Below are 16056 nucleotides of genomic sequence, written 5' to 3' on the forward strand. Positions count from 1 at the left end.
CATATTCGCCTCATCTCCCTTCAGCTCCTTACAGATACGACTGTGCCATCGCTTCTGCAGCTGCTAAGTTTCCACCTCCAAGTTTCAGGTTAACGGAAATAAGACAGCAAAACAGCCACGCCATGATGCGGGGTTCGTTCTATGTATCATGTGCCATCCTTGGTTCCCGGGACTAGCCAACAACTTGCATTTATCCAGCCAACAGAGCGAAAGAAATCACCGCCCGTCTGCCACTAGAAATTAGTATGTGATGGGCGGTGTTGAGTCTTCTATCACTTGGCCAAGTAGCATTGTCCTCGTTGTCTATCACTGGCATTAAGCGATGCCTCTGTGGACCAGTTAGCACACTTTTGCCTCTAGCCATTGTCGTGGTTTTTTTCTTTCTTTGTTTTCCCTTTCTCTTTAATCTTGAACCTCTGTGGGGCATGGTGAAATAAAAATGTGCCTCTCTTGCTGGGAATCGGACTGCAGCTTCTAAAAGCTTTGCGGCCGAGGGAACTAACAAGCGGTATTCGAGATAATTGAAGGGACCATAAGTATATGGGGAGCACCACTTGCAAGGAATTTTTATAGCGCAAACCTACCTGCAGAGGGGCCGAGAGCTCCACTATCTCTTTAGGCTCGCTCTATTGCGCTGATGCTTCAATTTCGTATAGTGTTTATATTGTTATACAACTACCGCAGTGCTCCCCTGCGCGTGTGATATTGCGCATCCGCTGAATACCTTGAGATATAATGATATTCGACAATGAAAAACTATGTATATTTAAGCCGGTCTATGCAATGTCCCTACGCAGGGTGAGTTATGTCTATCAGTACTATGTAGTTAATCCACATACACTATAGCCTTGATGTAACGACGTTGAGAATGCAGCGCTTGATAGGTTATTTCTATAGCGGCCATATCGCAGTGTATAAGCGCATATATCAACAACCTGCTTATGCAGTCATCTTACAGCTATACTCATTCCATCATCACTTCCATGGATTCATCCATAATTTTGCGAGCTCGGGCTTCATCCCGTGGTATGATTTGAACTCCAAATTTCTCTGGTAGAACTGAAAGTCCTTCCGTTAACCTGTTGGGATCAGGCAGGATGGGGTTGCCAGAAGGATCAAGCTCGGGCAAGAAGTCAAAGGCCCAGAGCATCCGAGAGATGGCAATAAAGAGGCTCCTCTCAGCAACGTGAATACCGAGACAGATTCTGCGACCGCTTCCAAAAACATAATGGTCGCGCTTGGATGGATCTGGATTCAACGCTGAATCTGCAGCTGATGCCATGTCGCCTTCAAATCGCTCTGGCTTGAATGCCCGCGGATCAGGATACCGTTCTGGATCCATATGGATGGTGTACACATTGTTCACCAGTCCTGCGCCAGCCGGAATGCGGTATCCCATGTATTCGTCCTCGCGAGTAGATGCGTGTGGAACTCCGGCAAGAAGCGCAGTGGGCATCCATCGGAGCGATTCCTTGACACAACCGCGGATATATGGTAGATTCTCCTCGTCGTCCAGTATTGGGAGGCGGTCGGGTCCAATAACTCGATCTATCTCCTCTTGAGCCTTACGCTGCACCTCGGGGAATAATATCATGGCTTGAATGAAGCCGTAGAGAGTTGAAGATGTTGTGTCGGAGCCTGCCTCAAGAAAGCTTCCCGCTACATATGCAGCTTGCTCATCTGTAAATCCATTCTTCTCCTGCTGCTGAACAAGAGAAACGCATATGCAGTCTTTATACGTGCCACTTTTGTAGCTCTTTTTCGCTTCCAGCCACAGATTTAGGTACATATCCATCTCTTTCTTATGCAGTGCCTTGGCTTGTCTCTTCATCGGAGTCATAAACTCAGGAAGCCATCTTAAAATGGGAAAAAAGTCCAAAAATGCAGATGCTCCGGTTTGACTAATTTGTCCAACATCACTGAAGCCTTGGAATACCTGCAGCAACCTCGGGTCATCATGTCGTACTGTCCGCCAGCTAGTTTGTACGTGTAAATAAAGCGTGTTATAGATAAAAACAAGAAATGAGCCATTCACTTACCCGTAGATCATATGGGTTGACAAGGAATTGCTGTACCTGCGTAAACTTTCGAGTATTAAGTCTGGACGGTCTAAAATTTCACGTAATAACTGCTTGCTTTCCAGAATTTGATACGGCACATAGGCGTTTGATGATTGCACGTTAAGGAGTTGGTGCCCAAGTCTGCGGAACTGAATGTTTGGTACTATCACATTAGCAACATTCATCATTTCAGCTTGTAGTAGAGGGTAAAGTCCAACTCACCATTCGCCAATTATCTCCGTATCCCTGCCATCCATTTTAGTTAACAAACAGTAGTTCCTATTACTATGTAAACAAGGCTTACCAGCATTAGAAATCGATAACCACCACTACACAGCGTCTGTCCAATATACATCTCTAGACGGTCACTGTGGATACCACCACGCTTATCCAGTAGATCTTTAATCGCCACATCATTAGACAACACGATTAATACTTGCGTCCCTAGAATAAGACTATACACTGGGCCGTATTCCTGGGCCCATTTCTGAAATTGCAAATGCCCTTGAGATTTGGGGAGCTATGCACACGAGAACGACGGTTAGCGATTTCTCTCTACAGATTGTGTCACCATCTCATTGTAAATAGAAATACCTGATGAATGTTTCCTAAAATAGGCAATGTTGGAGGCCCTGGAGGGAAGCCAGCTGGCCTTCTACCAATGCGATTGAGTTTTCTCACTGCCCCGAAAAGTACCACGGCACATAAAACGTAGAGGTAAACGGGTATATCCATTCTGACTATGTTAATACTATGCGTGCATCGGTGTGCTGCTTGCTTCGACTTCTAGTGAAAATACAAACAGCAAGGTGGCAGGTTTAAGTGCACAATATACTGGTACAGGTAATTCACAATCCTTCACTCCTTCACTCATTTGCATGAGATTACATGTATTCATGCTGTCGTAGAGGCTTACAAGGTTGGTTTACTGAAAGTCATACCACTCAAAGTTGGTTTACTAACAGTCATATCAATGGGTAGTATTATTCTCCACAGTCATATATTCCTTTCAGTTTACGCTCATGATTTGCAGACTGATTAGCCTACTAAAAAATGAGGCATTACTAAACAATGCTACGTATACACAATCCCCCTTGAATATTCGTTAGCGGGTGACTTTGGAAGCCAAACCAACCAATCGGCAATATGTGTAGTGGGGAGAAGTTAATTCCGATGAGTTTTTAGGTAGTTATATATTTACCCTGGATTCGTCGGAATTAATTTCGAGGCAGTGTGAATATGAAACATATTATTTTCGCTATATCTCTTACACATCAAATGTGGATATAAATATAAATGTAAATACACGAAGAAATTCAACTAAATTAAAAATTAAACAAGTATTTTAAAAGCATATAAATTATTTATAATCTAAAGAAAGCTTTATAAAAGTTTAATTTTATAACATATTTTTAAATAAATTTTTAGTATAAACTTTTTATATGTAAAAGTATTTATATATAATAAGTGTAGGGTAAGCTGTTTTATTAGTCTTGGAGAAAAGGTAAAAAGGCTAGTTTACTTATTAAAAACTTTTTAGTGTTATATTATATTTAATTATGCAAATATATTATATATATATTAATTATAAATTAAAAAAAATGTTGCAAGTATTGTTTATGTTATAGAAGATATTTGATAAACTGCCTCTAAAATAATAGGCAGCCTTTTTGTTGTCCCTTTTCCTGAACTCCGTACTCCCGTTCATTTCGTAATACGAAGTACGTTAGCGAATGTAGCGCGGATATGAACTGTCTTGGCATTGTCTTCCGCCCCCCGGCGTCTTCAGTCCGGTCAACTAAGACTAATCAAGCAATATCGAAAAATACGTAATTCGGTCCGGTTTCTTCAAGTCGCCGATGAAACTAATCGTTGACAAGTCTTATGCAGGCGTTATCGATCAGGATCTACAAGCTTAGGGGCCTGCTCATTGCTCTAGGGGTTATAGCGATATCTTGGCCTTGTCAGCAAGGATAGGAATCCTGTGCCGCAGTACCGATATCCAGCTGTATGGATGAAGGATCATTGGACCACATGCGAAGTCCGATGATACTAACCTTACAATCTAGCTGACTGACTAAACCTTGGTCATCCTGATACTCCAGATACTCCCTGAATTGACATTTGATCACAATGGACTAAAACTTTCTGTCATTCTGCCCATGCTTCAATAACCTTGTGGGCCAGTGCAGGCTCACTGTCTCGGCTTAACAACGAGGCCGGTTGTGCCTTGAAACAGTTTAACACCAATCGTGAAGGAGGTATGCCCCGGAATGATTAGATGACCGTTTAAATGTGAATGCCAAACATCCCTGCATGTCCACAAACGACTGTTCATGCAAAGTCTAAACACTCTTACACTTCCGCATCCAGCTATTCATCTTCAAATCTATTCTTTCAACAAATCTCATTGTCGACAAGAATTTTCATCAACAGGCTTTACTGTGTGTTTCCAATTCTTTCCCTATGCCCGGCATTTTGAACCAGACTCCTGCGCCTGAATATGGGCGCAGGTTAATACCCAACATCATTGATGAACGAGCCGAAAATGATCCAACAAAAGCATATGCATCAATCCCGCGGTCGAAAGATCTCGCAGATGGCTTCGTTGATATCACCTATGCATTGATTGCCAATGCAATCAATCGAGCAAGTTGGTGGCTTTCAGACTCGATGGGTAATACAGAAACATCAGAAGTGTTTGCATACTTGGGTCCAAATGACTTGAGATATCCAATTCTATTAGTTGCGACGATAAAATGCGGCTATCAAGTATGTGAAAGAAAGAACAAGAAAATTGAAGGCCAAACAAGCTAAGATATTGTGATTCTTGACAACTCTAGATGATGATGCCATCGCCTCGTAATTCCGCTGAATACCAACAAGAGCTCCTTCGTCGTGCTGGTTGCCAAACACTTTTCTGCACCAGCGGCTTAATGGCAAAGCTGTCACCGGTGGTAGATGATCTAGACATCTTCTGCAAAATTGCGCCTGATTTGGATGAGCTGCTCGATCCCACACCTGTGGCCCCGTTTCCTTACGAAGCGACGTACGATGAGGTGAAAAAGGATCCTTTTCTTATCCTCCACACTTCAGGTTCAACCGGTAGGCTTTAGTGATATAATATATAATAGCGAATTTATACAGCATCAAACTAACACTGCATACAGGGCCACCAAAGCCAATCACTTTAACTATTGAGTGTACTACGACAGAGGACACACATCGCCTTCTCGATGACCCAGAAGGTCGATTGTGGTGGCGTCTTTTTGCAAACCGGCGATACTTCATGGGCATGCCATGTTACCATGTAAGAAACTACGTTCTCACGCTATGGAATAACCGTATTAAAATGGATATTTAGTCTGCTGGCGTCTGGTTCTCGCTCTTTAAACCAGTCTTCTTCAACTCAACGGCTGTATTTGCATTAAGCGACAAGCCTCTTACGGCTGCTATCGCTGAAGCCGTGCACCGAACCGCTGAGGTTTCTGGAGGAATCTATCCACCCTCTGTTTTGGAAGAGATCAGTCGAACAGAGTCTCTCAGTGGAGTGAAAGGTTTGGAGTTTGTGGCGTATGGAGGTGGCCCTCTCTCCAAATCAGCGGGAGACCGGCTTTCTAGTGTAACCATTCTTCACAATTTCATTGGGTTCACTGAGAATAGCGCACCCCCACGCTATGTTATGGAACCAGAAGACTGGAATTACTTTGAGTTTCATCCGGCATCTGGGTATTTCCCAGAACACCTACATGACAATCTCTATAAGATGTCTTTCAAGCGCCTTCCTGAATATGAGTTTGTGCAAACAGTGTTTCGGCTTTTCCCAGAGCTAGACAAATATAGCTCTGGAGACATTTTGAGTCCGCATCCAACAAAGCCCAATCTTTGGACATATGGAGGTCGTACCGACGATCTTATTGTGCTCTCTACAGGAGAGAAGTTCAATCCCATCCCTGCTGAGCTGATGCTCAAAGGGTGCTCGGTGGTAAAAGACACTCTTATCGTCGGGGATGGACGAAGCCAAGCCGCGCTGCTTGTTGAATGCGATGCAGAGGCTACGGCAAGAATGTCAAATGAGGACGTTTTGAATGAATTATGGCCATTTGTCCAGAGAGTTAATCTGACACTGCCTACCCAAGGGAGATTGCTGAAAACCAATATCGTCTTTGCCTCTACTGAAAAAGAGTTTTCACGTTCACCAAAAGGCTCTGTGCAGCGAAGAGCCACTGTCGCGAGCTTTGAAGCTGAGCTTAATAACCTCTATTCCAATGGCAAATCGCTACCAAATGGCAATAGCCACAACCAATTGACTAGCAAAGCGCTATCAAATGGAAACAGCCAAAACCAATTGCCCAAAACCAACGGCTATAGCCATGGCTCCAAGCTTGGCCTGATGATTGACCCCGCAGCGAAATCTCTGAGTCAATCGACAAGTAGCGATACCAGCTCTGCAGTAACAACGCCAGTATCTCCCAGAACAGTGAAACCGGCCACAGAGCTTGATATTGATGATACCACGTCCCTTTCTACTACCACGGTATCTCAGCAGGAAGAGCACATATTCGAAAAAGAAATTGTTGATAAGGAACAAAAAGGATCAATCGCGGTGAGCGAATCACAGGCTGTCAGTTTTATCCGAGAAGCTTTGGAAGCTATCTGCGGCATTCGCAGCAAAAACAATGACGATGACCTATTTGAACTCGGGCTTGATTCTGTAATGGCTTTACAGCTATCAAACGAGCTCCAAAGTATTACAACTTCATGGCCGCAGGATAGAGACTCTTCTTTGCAGCTGATTTATACAAACCCAACTATTAAAAGCTTGTCGCAAGCTATAAGTCGTTTAAATACACTTCCAGACACCGTGGTGCACTCGTCTAGCTCTTCAGAGAATGTTAAAAAAGCCAACTACGCTAGAGAAGTTGCGCCGCCTCCGGCAGTTTCCGATGTTATCGAAAGCCAACCACCCAATCCAATCGAAAAGTTGATCCAAACATACACGGCGAATCTTGAAGGAAGTATTCCAAAACGAGAAATCACTGTTGCTCTTACAGGTAGTACTGGAGCCGTGGGAAGCCATCTACTTGACCGATTGATGAAGGAGCCAAATGTGACAAAAATATTTTGCCTTAATCGCTCTGTAGATGGAGAGATGGCTCAGAGAGCAGCATACGAGAAACAAGGCATCAAATGGGTGACAGGAAGCAAACCAGTTGAATTTCTCACAATTGATCTGTCACAGCCGCATTTGGGACTCAAACCAAATCAGTACGATACTCTTCAAGATGAAACGGATATCATTATCCATAATGCTTGGAAACTTGACTTTCTACAAACCGTACAGCATTTTGAGAAAACTCATATCGCAGGAGTTCGACATCTAATTGACCTTTCTGCGAACTCTGAGCGTCGACCACGTATAGTTTTCATTTCCTCCATCGCCAGTGTCCTCGGTTGGAAGGAGAGTCAGAAGGTACCGGAAGAGATTATCCTTTCAAACTCAATTACTGCGAGCAATGGCTATGCTCAATCTAAGCATATCGCTGAAAGAATTCTTTATGAGGCCTCACAAACTGTTGGCATCCAGGTCTCGGTCGTACGACTTGGTCAAATCGCAGGCCCTACCAATGCTGGAGTTGGAACATGGAATTCGCTTGACTGGGTACCTCAGATTGTCTACACGTCTAAATCGCTTGGTGTTGTCCCAAAGAATTTGGGCATGGCTGATGACGTTGATTGGGTTCCAATTGACCGCCTACCTGACGTGCTGGTAGAGTTGATTCATCATGACCTTAGAAAGCCTGAGAGATTTCAGATCTATCACGCTGCAAACCCTAACCCTATTTCATGGGGTTCTCTTCTTCCGGCGATATGCCACCGCCTAGGTCCTGACGTGCAGTTGGTATCTTACCAGCAATGGCTAACAATACTAGGCAATAAAGGTGGACATGCTGAGGATGTGAAGAATTTCCCAGCTCTCCGCCTTTTGGGCTGGTTACGGCAGTTGGATGCTCCTATGGGTGTCAAGTTACCAAGTCTTTCTACTGATGTTGTAGCCAAGTCATCAAGCAGCTTTTCCAGCTTGGAGTCAATTCGCGGTACGTGGATGGAAAATTGGATGGAGTCTTGGGGGCTTTGAGCTTTCAATAATACCTTCGTTTACGCCATTCCAACTATTATTCACACACACTCTCTCTCTTGTTTCTTTTGTTAAATAGGTTGTCTCTTTCAATTTTTTATGTATTATTATCATTATATTTGCTTAGTATAATATTCATATGTTCCGTATGTTCCACATAACTCCCTATACTGTGCCTACCCATGTATACGAAATTGTATTCTTTTTTTTTTTTAAGATTAAAAAAGTTTACATTATGAGTCATATGGATTCAGAAGAAAGATTTAGCCGATGCCATTACTATCCAGGGATGGATTTGCTCAGTATAGGCGGAAATTATTGCCTGTAAGTCAAGAAGGCGAGCTAGCTAGCCGAGCTCATCATGAACCAGGGATGATGTGCCCAGCCAGTATGGGCGAGAACTATTGCCTGCAAGTTAAAAAGACAAGCTAGCCGAGCTCATTACGAACCAGGGATGGATGTGCTTAATGTGGGCCGGGGAACATCTTCTTTGCATAACGGGCTTTTTATCCATACTCTCTACAAAATGGCTTTTTTACCCACTCACTCTTAGTGTCTACACACTAATTACTCTTTCTCTCTCGTTCTCTCGTTCTCCCTCCCTCTCTTTCCCCCCCTTTCTTTTTTGCGCAGTCAGAATGAGCAATTTTAGCTTACGTTAACATATAACGTAATAAACTAGCCATTGTTTAATTTAAAAAAATATCAATCCTTGCCTATATCCCCTACTTCAGCTACCTAATCGTTGTTAAAGCCCTGAGAGATTTTCCGATTGCGCACGTCAACGGAGTACTCCGGTTTGTGATGCCTGATGGATGCTTGCAATTACTTGTTTTAGTAATTTTAGCACCGAAGATCCCGGAGGAGTCGGTCCTTGCGGTTACCCCCGTTGGCTCCACCTCTAGTAACCGACTTTGAGGCGAAGCTAGAAGTGGAACCAAGGGGTGCCTGTGCCGCCTCACAGTACACCTTTTATGTCACTAAATACCCTAATGAAAATAACATAGATTTAAGCCAATTACATCTTTACTATTTATCTTAAACCCACTTTTCAATATTAGCCTTTTGAAATACAGTGTATATATATATATATTTACACTATAGCCGCTGCCGCGCAGCTAACTTTTGCAGCTAATTTTTATAGCCAATTTTTTATAGCTAATTTTTGCAGCTGTTTTTTACCTTCTTTTTTTACAGCCAATATTTACTGCCGTTTTTTACAGCCAATATTTACAGCCATTTTTTACAGCTAATTTTTCAGTCATTTTTTACAGTTGTTTTTTACACCCTTTTTTAACAGCTGATTTTTATAGTTAATTTTTACAACGGCGGCAGCTGCGGGAGCTGCGGGAGCTGCCGCAGCTAATTTTCACAGCTAATTTGTACAGTTGATTTTTTAATAAATTTTCAATAAATTTTTCAAAGTAATTATAATAAAACGGAGATATTCAATATTTATGCTGTAACGTATTTTATAATACAATTGATACTATATCAATCCATGTGAGGGCATTTTTATTTTCAGCTATTTTTATTGGCTAATTACAAGGTGTCATTGTAGCAGAAAAAGTTTTGAGTCGGAAGTCATTACGTATAGTCAACCGCAGCCCTGGGCCATCTCTGACACACATACGGAGTACAGTAGATGAGATTTGCAGCCCTTGTCTATCACTGTAAACCCATGTAGTACCCGGAGTACTCCGTGCATGTGAATCCTTTGGCAGCGATCCTTAAATTGTGGGGATCCTGCATTTAAAGCTAGCGTTTGAGACCCTACCTAGGTATACCAAATATAGATATATATGTCCATTTGTAGCAAATGCAACATACCCGACTCTGGGAATTAAAGATCCCTCCAATCATCCAATCATATGAAACAAGCCAGTATTTCGCTGCCTCCGTATCTGGGCGAAAATGAGCAGAAACAAATGGAGCAGTCAAAAATTACTACTTAATCTTATTTCAGAGTAACGATTGTAGCATTCTCAAATATTACATTACAGAAACTTCATTTAAATAAGAAAAAATATATTTATAATATTCAACGACTTTAACACTATTTGTAATAGTTTCAGTGACTCTTGCCATTAGTGTACTCAGTGAGCTTTTTGCGCGGAGGAATAGGCTATGATATAAGTAATTAGTAAGAAGTCCTTTAAAAAGGAGCCTGGAACATATAAAAATATCTTACCTTGGCATCTTCCACGTAATCAAAATGGCCAGAGTTTTGAAGCAGCAGATTGTTCTTTGGGTTAGCTTCTCCATTAAACCACATGGGAAAACCAATATCAAAAGGTGCGGCATTTTCAATCATGTCCATATCTTGTTTCGTAAGCTCGAGATTAAGAGCTTCAATATTACTCTTGAGATGTTCCAGCTTCCGGCCCCCAAGAATTGGGAAGACGTATGGTGTTTTATGCAGAAGATAAGCCAACGCCACGCTAGTCATTGGCACACCCTTGATACGGCCGATCTCTTCAAGGACTTTGCCTACTTTTTTGTGATTAGAAGTATCCATGACTGGTATGTTACGACCAGCATTCTTGTTTTCCTGAACATGGGTGCGCTCGGTATCGGTTTTGAAGTAGCCACCGCCAAGTGCGCCCCAAGGAGCAAGCGCCATTCCTTCAGCCTTGCACATCGGAATAATGTCTCGCTCAAAATCACGCGCAGCACAGGACCAGTGGCCCTGGTAAACGCTAAATTGGCGTAATCCATGAGATCGCGCATCTATCAAGCATTAGTTATGCACATGTAACGATGCTGACAACCCGGCATTTGCAGATTGCGCTACCGTGATAGGGGTTCTCAAAAGATTTGAAATCACACAGCAGGGATACAACGTACATTCATTAGCACGAGACACAACCCATGCAGGCGTGTCACTGATGCCCAAGTAGAGTACCTTGCCTGAGATAACAAGCTGGTTCAAAGACTGCATAATCTCCTCGATCGATGTTGTGAAGTCGAACCAGTGGACATACATGATGTCAATGTAATCTGTACGTAGCTTCTTCAAACTTGCCTGAACAGTCGTGTAAAGGCTTTTGGTAGAATTTCCAGTAAAGCTGGAGTGCTGGATGCCTTTCTCATGAATGCGGAAGCCATTGCTGTACTTGGTGGCGAGAACTATCTCATCTCGGCATCCCCGAGACTCCATCCATTCGCCGATCCAGCGCTCTGAATTGCCGCTTTGGTAGTTGTTGGCGGTGTCAATAAAATTGCCACCGTGCTCTTTGAAGTAATCCATCATGGAAAATGCTGTTTCTTTAGAGCATGGTCCGAGGAGCTCATCCCTACGCTTTGTCAATCGCTGTATAGCACAACAGAATCATCGGTGTTGTTTACCATTCGCCGCCAAAGTTCATAGTGCCCAGACATAATGGACTTACTAAAACGCCGGCTCGGGATGACAGAACTCTGTGCACGCCAAGGGCTTCGGGCTCTGGTGGCTGAGGAAAGAAAGGCATGTTGTTGCTTCAGAAGTATTGACTAGGTGTAATTTTGGAATATTGACTGGATTTGGATCATACGACGGAGATATCTTAGGTGACAATCCTACAGGCACAGCACACTAAATAAATAGTTTTCATCAATCTTGGCATGCTCTGTCTTATTGGTAGGTAGTTTATAGTTACTCCGGCGAGGCTAGTAAATCCTTGTAATCACTAATCCTAGGCCACATCGTCTAAAGCACAGATGGTGACAAACAATCCTTTGTAGGAACAATTGTCGTAGCAAGCATCCCAAGGAGTAATTTCGGTGACATTTCTGCCGCGTAGAACGTGAATTTTCCCTGGATATAGTAGTACCCAGGTTCACAACGGAGAATCCTCACACACTGGGAACTTTCGTCCTACCGAAATGTCTAGGGATGAACTTGGTGGATTGCTTATTAATGGAGCCTTGCTGCTTACCCCATGGGGCATACGACGAAGATTACCAGATTCCAGGTTCATAGATCTTCCAGTGTTTCTTCTATACGAGCTTGATTATATATATTTATAAATTAAAAGATATAATAACAAGCAAGAAATAATACGCTAATATACTATAGGATACGCTGCTAAGCTTCCACGTTTTTATATCGATCCTTTAAAATAATAAAGCACTAATAGCATTTATTTATATAGCAAAGTTTATTTTACTATTAGTTTTAAAAAAAGATTTAACCAAAAGAAATATTAATAATAATATATTACTATAATAAACCTTAATTATAATAAGAATAGCTTAGAATAATAATTTTCTTGTAATTATAAAAAGCGAGAAACTGTTAATTTTTATACTTGCTAAATTAAATTTGAATTATTTAATATTTTAAATACGCTTTTTATATATCCACCCAATTAAAATAAATATTATAATATTTTATATAAATTAACAATAGAAGATATTTATAATTAAATATTAAGTATATTGTTCTTAGCGCTAAAAGAGAATTATAAAACTTTTTAAATAAATATAATCTGCTTATAATTATTATAATACATGCGTTAAATATTCTTTCTATTATTACTAATTCCAAGGAATAACATAAAACTCCGGACTTAAACTTCTTTTATATTTTTTAAATCCAGCAATATATCTTTTTTGCAAAGCAGCAGACAGACTAGGAAAAATTAAAACAGCAGCAGTCTTTCAATGAGTATCGTACGATTGCTATAGGCCAACGTTGCTAGTATTTCTGTTAATGTAATATAAAACTAGGCTCTAATAATTTTCTGACTAGAATGATAGCAAGGAGTATGCTGACCACCATCATTATGACCAATGTTTGCTGTACTTGGCAAAAGTTCCCGATTCCTCTCTCAATCTCCACCATCCCTCTGTATCTGCATATCTTCTATATTACCCTGTCTGAGACACGCTCACCCTCTAACGCTATATACCCTTGTTACACCTTGTTTGATAGTCCCACCGGTGATCCGTGCAACGGTATTCATTTCGTATAACCGCCCCGCGAAGTAACTTCCTGATAAGGCAAGTGCCTGTCTGTATATGGAAAATCAGGTTTACAAAACTTGGATAATACATAAATTATATAAAAGTATATATAAATAAGCCGCTGAGCTTTTAAATCGCTATATCAATATTACTAGTTTAGTATAATGCTACTCTAATCCGTAATATTATAGCGCTATTTCTTTTCTTTGTTTTGTATAGGATTAAATCGTAGAGCTACAACAGGCAGGCTATTATTCGATAACACATAATGTAGTATATATATTAAAAGAGATAGGGGTTTTGTAATTGTTCAAAAATATCCGTTTTCTAACTGAAAGAAGTTAATTCGTATAGTAATTCTGCTTAAGTCACACCCAACTGTATAGCCTCTGGAAACTTACAGGTATCCCGAGCCGGAAGAATACATGCATACAAACCGGGTAATCTTTTCGTCCCTATGCCGACTCTCCAAGAAATGCTCATTATAAATCGTCTATTGAAGCAGTAGCTTGTGTGTTATTCTCCAACTTCTCTCACAATCTTCACTCAGAAGCTTCAACTGTATTGCTACCTATCGAGTGTCCTATCATAGCTCGCCATAATGCCGTTTATTCCCCTAGAACCTGCCAGTGTGCAGTTGCAGCCTTATTCTGCGAAACGAGGCGTCATGGATCTGAACTCTATGAAACCGCAGGCTCGAGAAAAAATGAACCTCTTGCTCAAGGCCTCGGATCCAAATGTGGTGGCCCAAAGGCGCAAGTCGTCTGTGGGAGTGCACCCACCGCCACCCAAGTCTGTGGCAGACAAGGCTGCTGCAGCAGCTGTTGTGCTGAATCGCTACCGCATTGAATACCAGAACGATTGGGATATGCCCGCATCAATAATAACCTCGAAAGAACTCATCAAGGGATTCATTGATCGTAACGAACCGATTGAACTTATCCTACCGGCATTCCCTTTTAAGTCTTCAAATAAGTCTCAGAAGGTCCTTGGTAAGCTTCCAGACGAAGCAGAACGTGTCTCATTATTACACCTCAATGGACTTTGCGAATCTATCAAGGAAGTAACAGAACACGACTGTCATCTTACAATTATTTCTGACGGCATATCGTACAATGGTATTACATCCAATATACTTATTCCAATTAAATATAGCACTGGCTGACCTTGTCCTAGATCTCCTGGACGTATCGGATAGCGAAGTGTGGACATATGGCCAGACATTACGCTCTATGGCCCAAGAAATGGGATGCGACCATATCCGGTTTTCACGCATATATGAGCTACTAGGGTCCGACTATAGCCATTATACTACGTTAACAGAAGAGGAATATATTTACATGGTTCCTGAGTTTCGAAGGGGACTTGAACGGAATCTCCCTGACGGATATAACGTCGCAGAAGAAATCTCAAATAATGCGGATGTAACTGCCACATACCGCGGCTATAAGAAATTCCTAGAGACTGAGCGCGATACTAAGCTTGGTCGTTCAAGAGCTGACAAAGAAAATGCTGAGATTGCCAAGCGGATGTTAAATCGCGGTAAAGTACGTCACAGTCTTGACAAGCCATGAACGCTGCTATAGAATTGAAAGCTAACCTGTTCAAGGCCTTTGCTGAAGCTATTAAAAAGAGATTTCCTGTCTCCGTTCGTTTATCGATCCATCCATCTACAGATGTTAACAAAATCTCTATTGCGCTGCTACCTCAAGACAATGAGGTACCTATGACCCCTTGGCACGGCGCTGCTGTGCGCAAGGTTGACGGAACGATTACTATGATGCATGCCTACAAGGTTTTGGCTATATCTCATGAGATTATTTACAAAAATGGCCGGCCCATGTACTTTCAAGAACGATCTGATCTCTTCTCATGGAATGACAAGGATCTAGAGTTTGAGTACCTGTACCCTACGGGAATTCTGGTTAGGCCACGAGACCCCCGATCTCCCAAGAACGCGCTTTGTACTGTCGATATGCAGAAAGTCCGCCAGTTGTCCGAGTTATGTTCCCCTGTTGTTCTCCGTGGCTTCACTGATACTAGGGACCGCCGCGCCTTCACTGCCAAGGCATATGATCTCGGCACAGTTTTGCCTTGGAAGTCCGGTGTCATCCAGGAAGTCAAAGACGAGGGCAACCCAGATGCCTCCAGCAACAGCGTCGTCTCCAAAGAGGCAATGCCCATGCACTATGACGGGATGTTTAAGCTGAAAACGGTCAAAGACGAAAAGACAGGGCAAGAGAAGCAGGTTTCCGACATTCCACGGTTCCAATACTTTGTCTGTCAGGCAGCTGCACCTCGAGGGGACGGCTATACTCTGTTCTCGTCCTCAAGCCGCTTTGTGCGTTACTTACCACAATCTTACAATATTAAGAAAGTATCCAAGATCCGTTGGAGTACCCACAGCCATGGCTATTTCCAGCATGATTTGAGTGACCTTCCTCTGATTGTGCCGCATCCATCGCTGGGGACACCATGCGTACGCTGGCTTCAGCCTTGGCCTCGGTGGAAAACTGCGTATAACTCCCACGACATCAGTATCGACAATGGCTCGCAGAATCTCATTTCTTTAGTTGACTCTATTCTTTTTGATCGCCGAGTCTGTCTTTATTTCACCTGGGAAAAGGGCGATGTTCTGGTGTCTGACAACTTTGCGATGCTGCACACTCGTACTGCATTCCAAGGAAATTGTGATCGCGAACTGTGGCGTATCCATGTTGACTAAAATTTTGATTTATGGCATTAGAAGCTTAGAGTGCGTTCATTTCCTTAGATTTAGTAGCAAGTTAAATGATTATTCGTTGTTCAACACATTGAAAGCTCTCAGAAGATAGACAAAGTATTCCGCTGAAACCTGAGCTTCGCTATTTTCCCTGATTAAAAAGACGCTCAGATGGGATGGCGATAAAG

At 42.2% G+C, this 16056-nt stretch overlaps 4 protein-coding genes across 4 annotated transcripts; 2 read left to right on the forward strand and 2 right to left on the reverse strand.

Annotated features, from left to right (window-relative positions):
* Positions 1-856: 856 nt before the first annotated feature.
* On the reverse strand, positions 857-2832 carry GGI43DRAFT_427635 (cytochrome P450). The gene is made up of 5 exons (XM_083208849.1): positions 2655-2832; positions 2365-2580; positions 2283-2306; positions 2040-2209; positions 857-1976 (listed from the first exon to the last, which is right to left on the reverse strand). The coding sequence occupies exons 1-5, from the start codon at positions 2793-2795 to the stop codon at positions 965-967; spliced, it is 1563 nt and encodes a 520-aa protein (XP_083060027.1). The 5' UTR covers positions 2796-2832; the 3' UTR covers positions 857-964.
* A 2071-nt stretch (positions 2833-4903) lies between these two features.
* Positions 4904-8199, forward strand: GGI43DRAFT_423087 (male sterility domain-containing protein; the record flags this gene model as incomplete). The annotated part of the gene is made up of 3 exons (XM_083208189.1): positions 4904-5165; positions 5231-5370; positions 5425-8199. The coding sequence occupies 3 exons, from the start codon at positions 4904-4906 to the stop codon at positions 8197-8199; spliced, it is 3177 nt and encodes a 1058-aa protein (XP_083060028.1).
* Positions 8200-10247: 2048 nt separating this feature from the next.
* Positions 10248-11669, reverse strand: GGI43DRAFT_427641 (Aldo/keto reductase; the record flags this gene model as incomplete). Its single annotated transcript, XM_083208850.1, has 4 exons — positions 10248-10324; positions 10391-10929; positions 11047-11495; positions 11548-11669. The coding sequence occupies 4 exons, from the start codon at positions 11667-11669 to the stop codon at positions 10271-10273; spliced, it is 1164 nt and encodes a 387-aa protein (XP_083060029.1). The 3' UTR covers positions 10248-10270.
* A 2183-nt stretch (positions 11670-13852) lies between these two features.
* GGI43DRAFT_423089 (isocyanide synthase family protein) lies at positions 13853-15871 on the forward strand (the record flags this gene model as incomplete). The annotated part of the gene is made up of 3 exons (XM_083208190.1): positions 13853-14264; positions 14323-14693; positions 14756-15871. The coding sequence occupies 3 exons, from the start codon at positions 13853-13855 to the stop codon at positions 15869-15871; spliced, it is 1899 nt and encodes a 632-aa protein (XP_083060030.1).
* Positions 15872-16056: the final 185 nt, after the last annotated feature.

Source organism: Trichoderma evansii, assembly GCF_050947405.1.
Source record: "Trichoderma evansii strain SZMC 28006 chromosome Unknown GGI43scaffold_11, whole genome shotgun sequence".
NCBI classification, from domain to species: Eukaryota; Fungi; Ascomycota; class Sordariomycetes; order Hypocreales; family Hypocreaceae; genus Trichoderma; species Trichoderma evansii.

Coding starts and splice junctions, on each gene's coding strand:
- GGI43DRAFT_427635 (XM_083208849.1), bottom strand. CDS start 2,795: ATGGATATACCCGTTTACCTCTACGTTTTATGTGCCGTGGTACTTTTC. Junction 2,307..2,364: donor GTTATCGATTTCTAATGCTG/GTAAGCCTTGTT, acceptor AATGGATGGCAG/GGATACGGAGATAATTGGCG. Junction 2,210..2,282: donor ACGGAGATAATTGGCGAATG/GTGAGTTGGACT, acceptor CCAAACATTCAG/TTCCGCAGACTTGGGCACCA.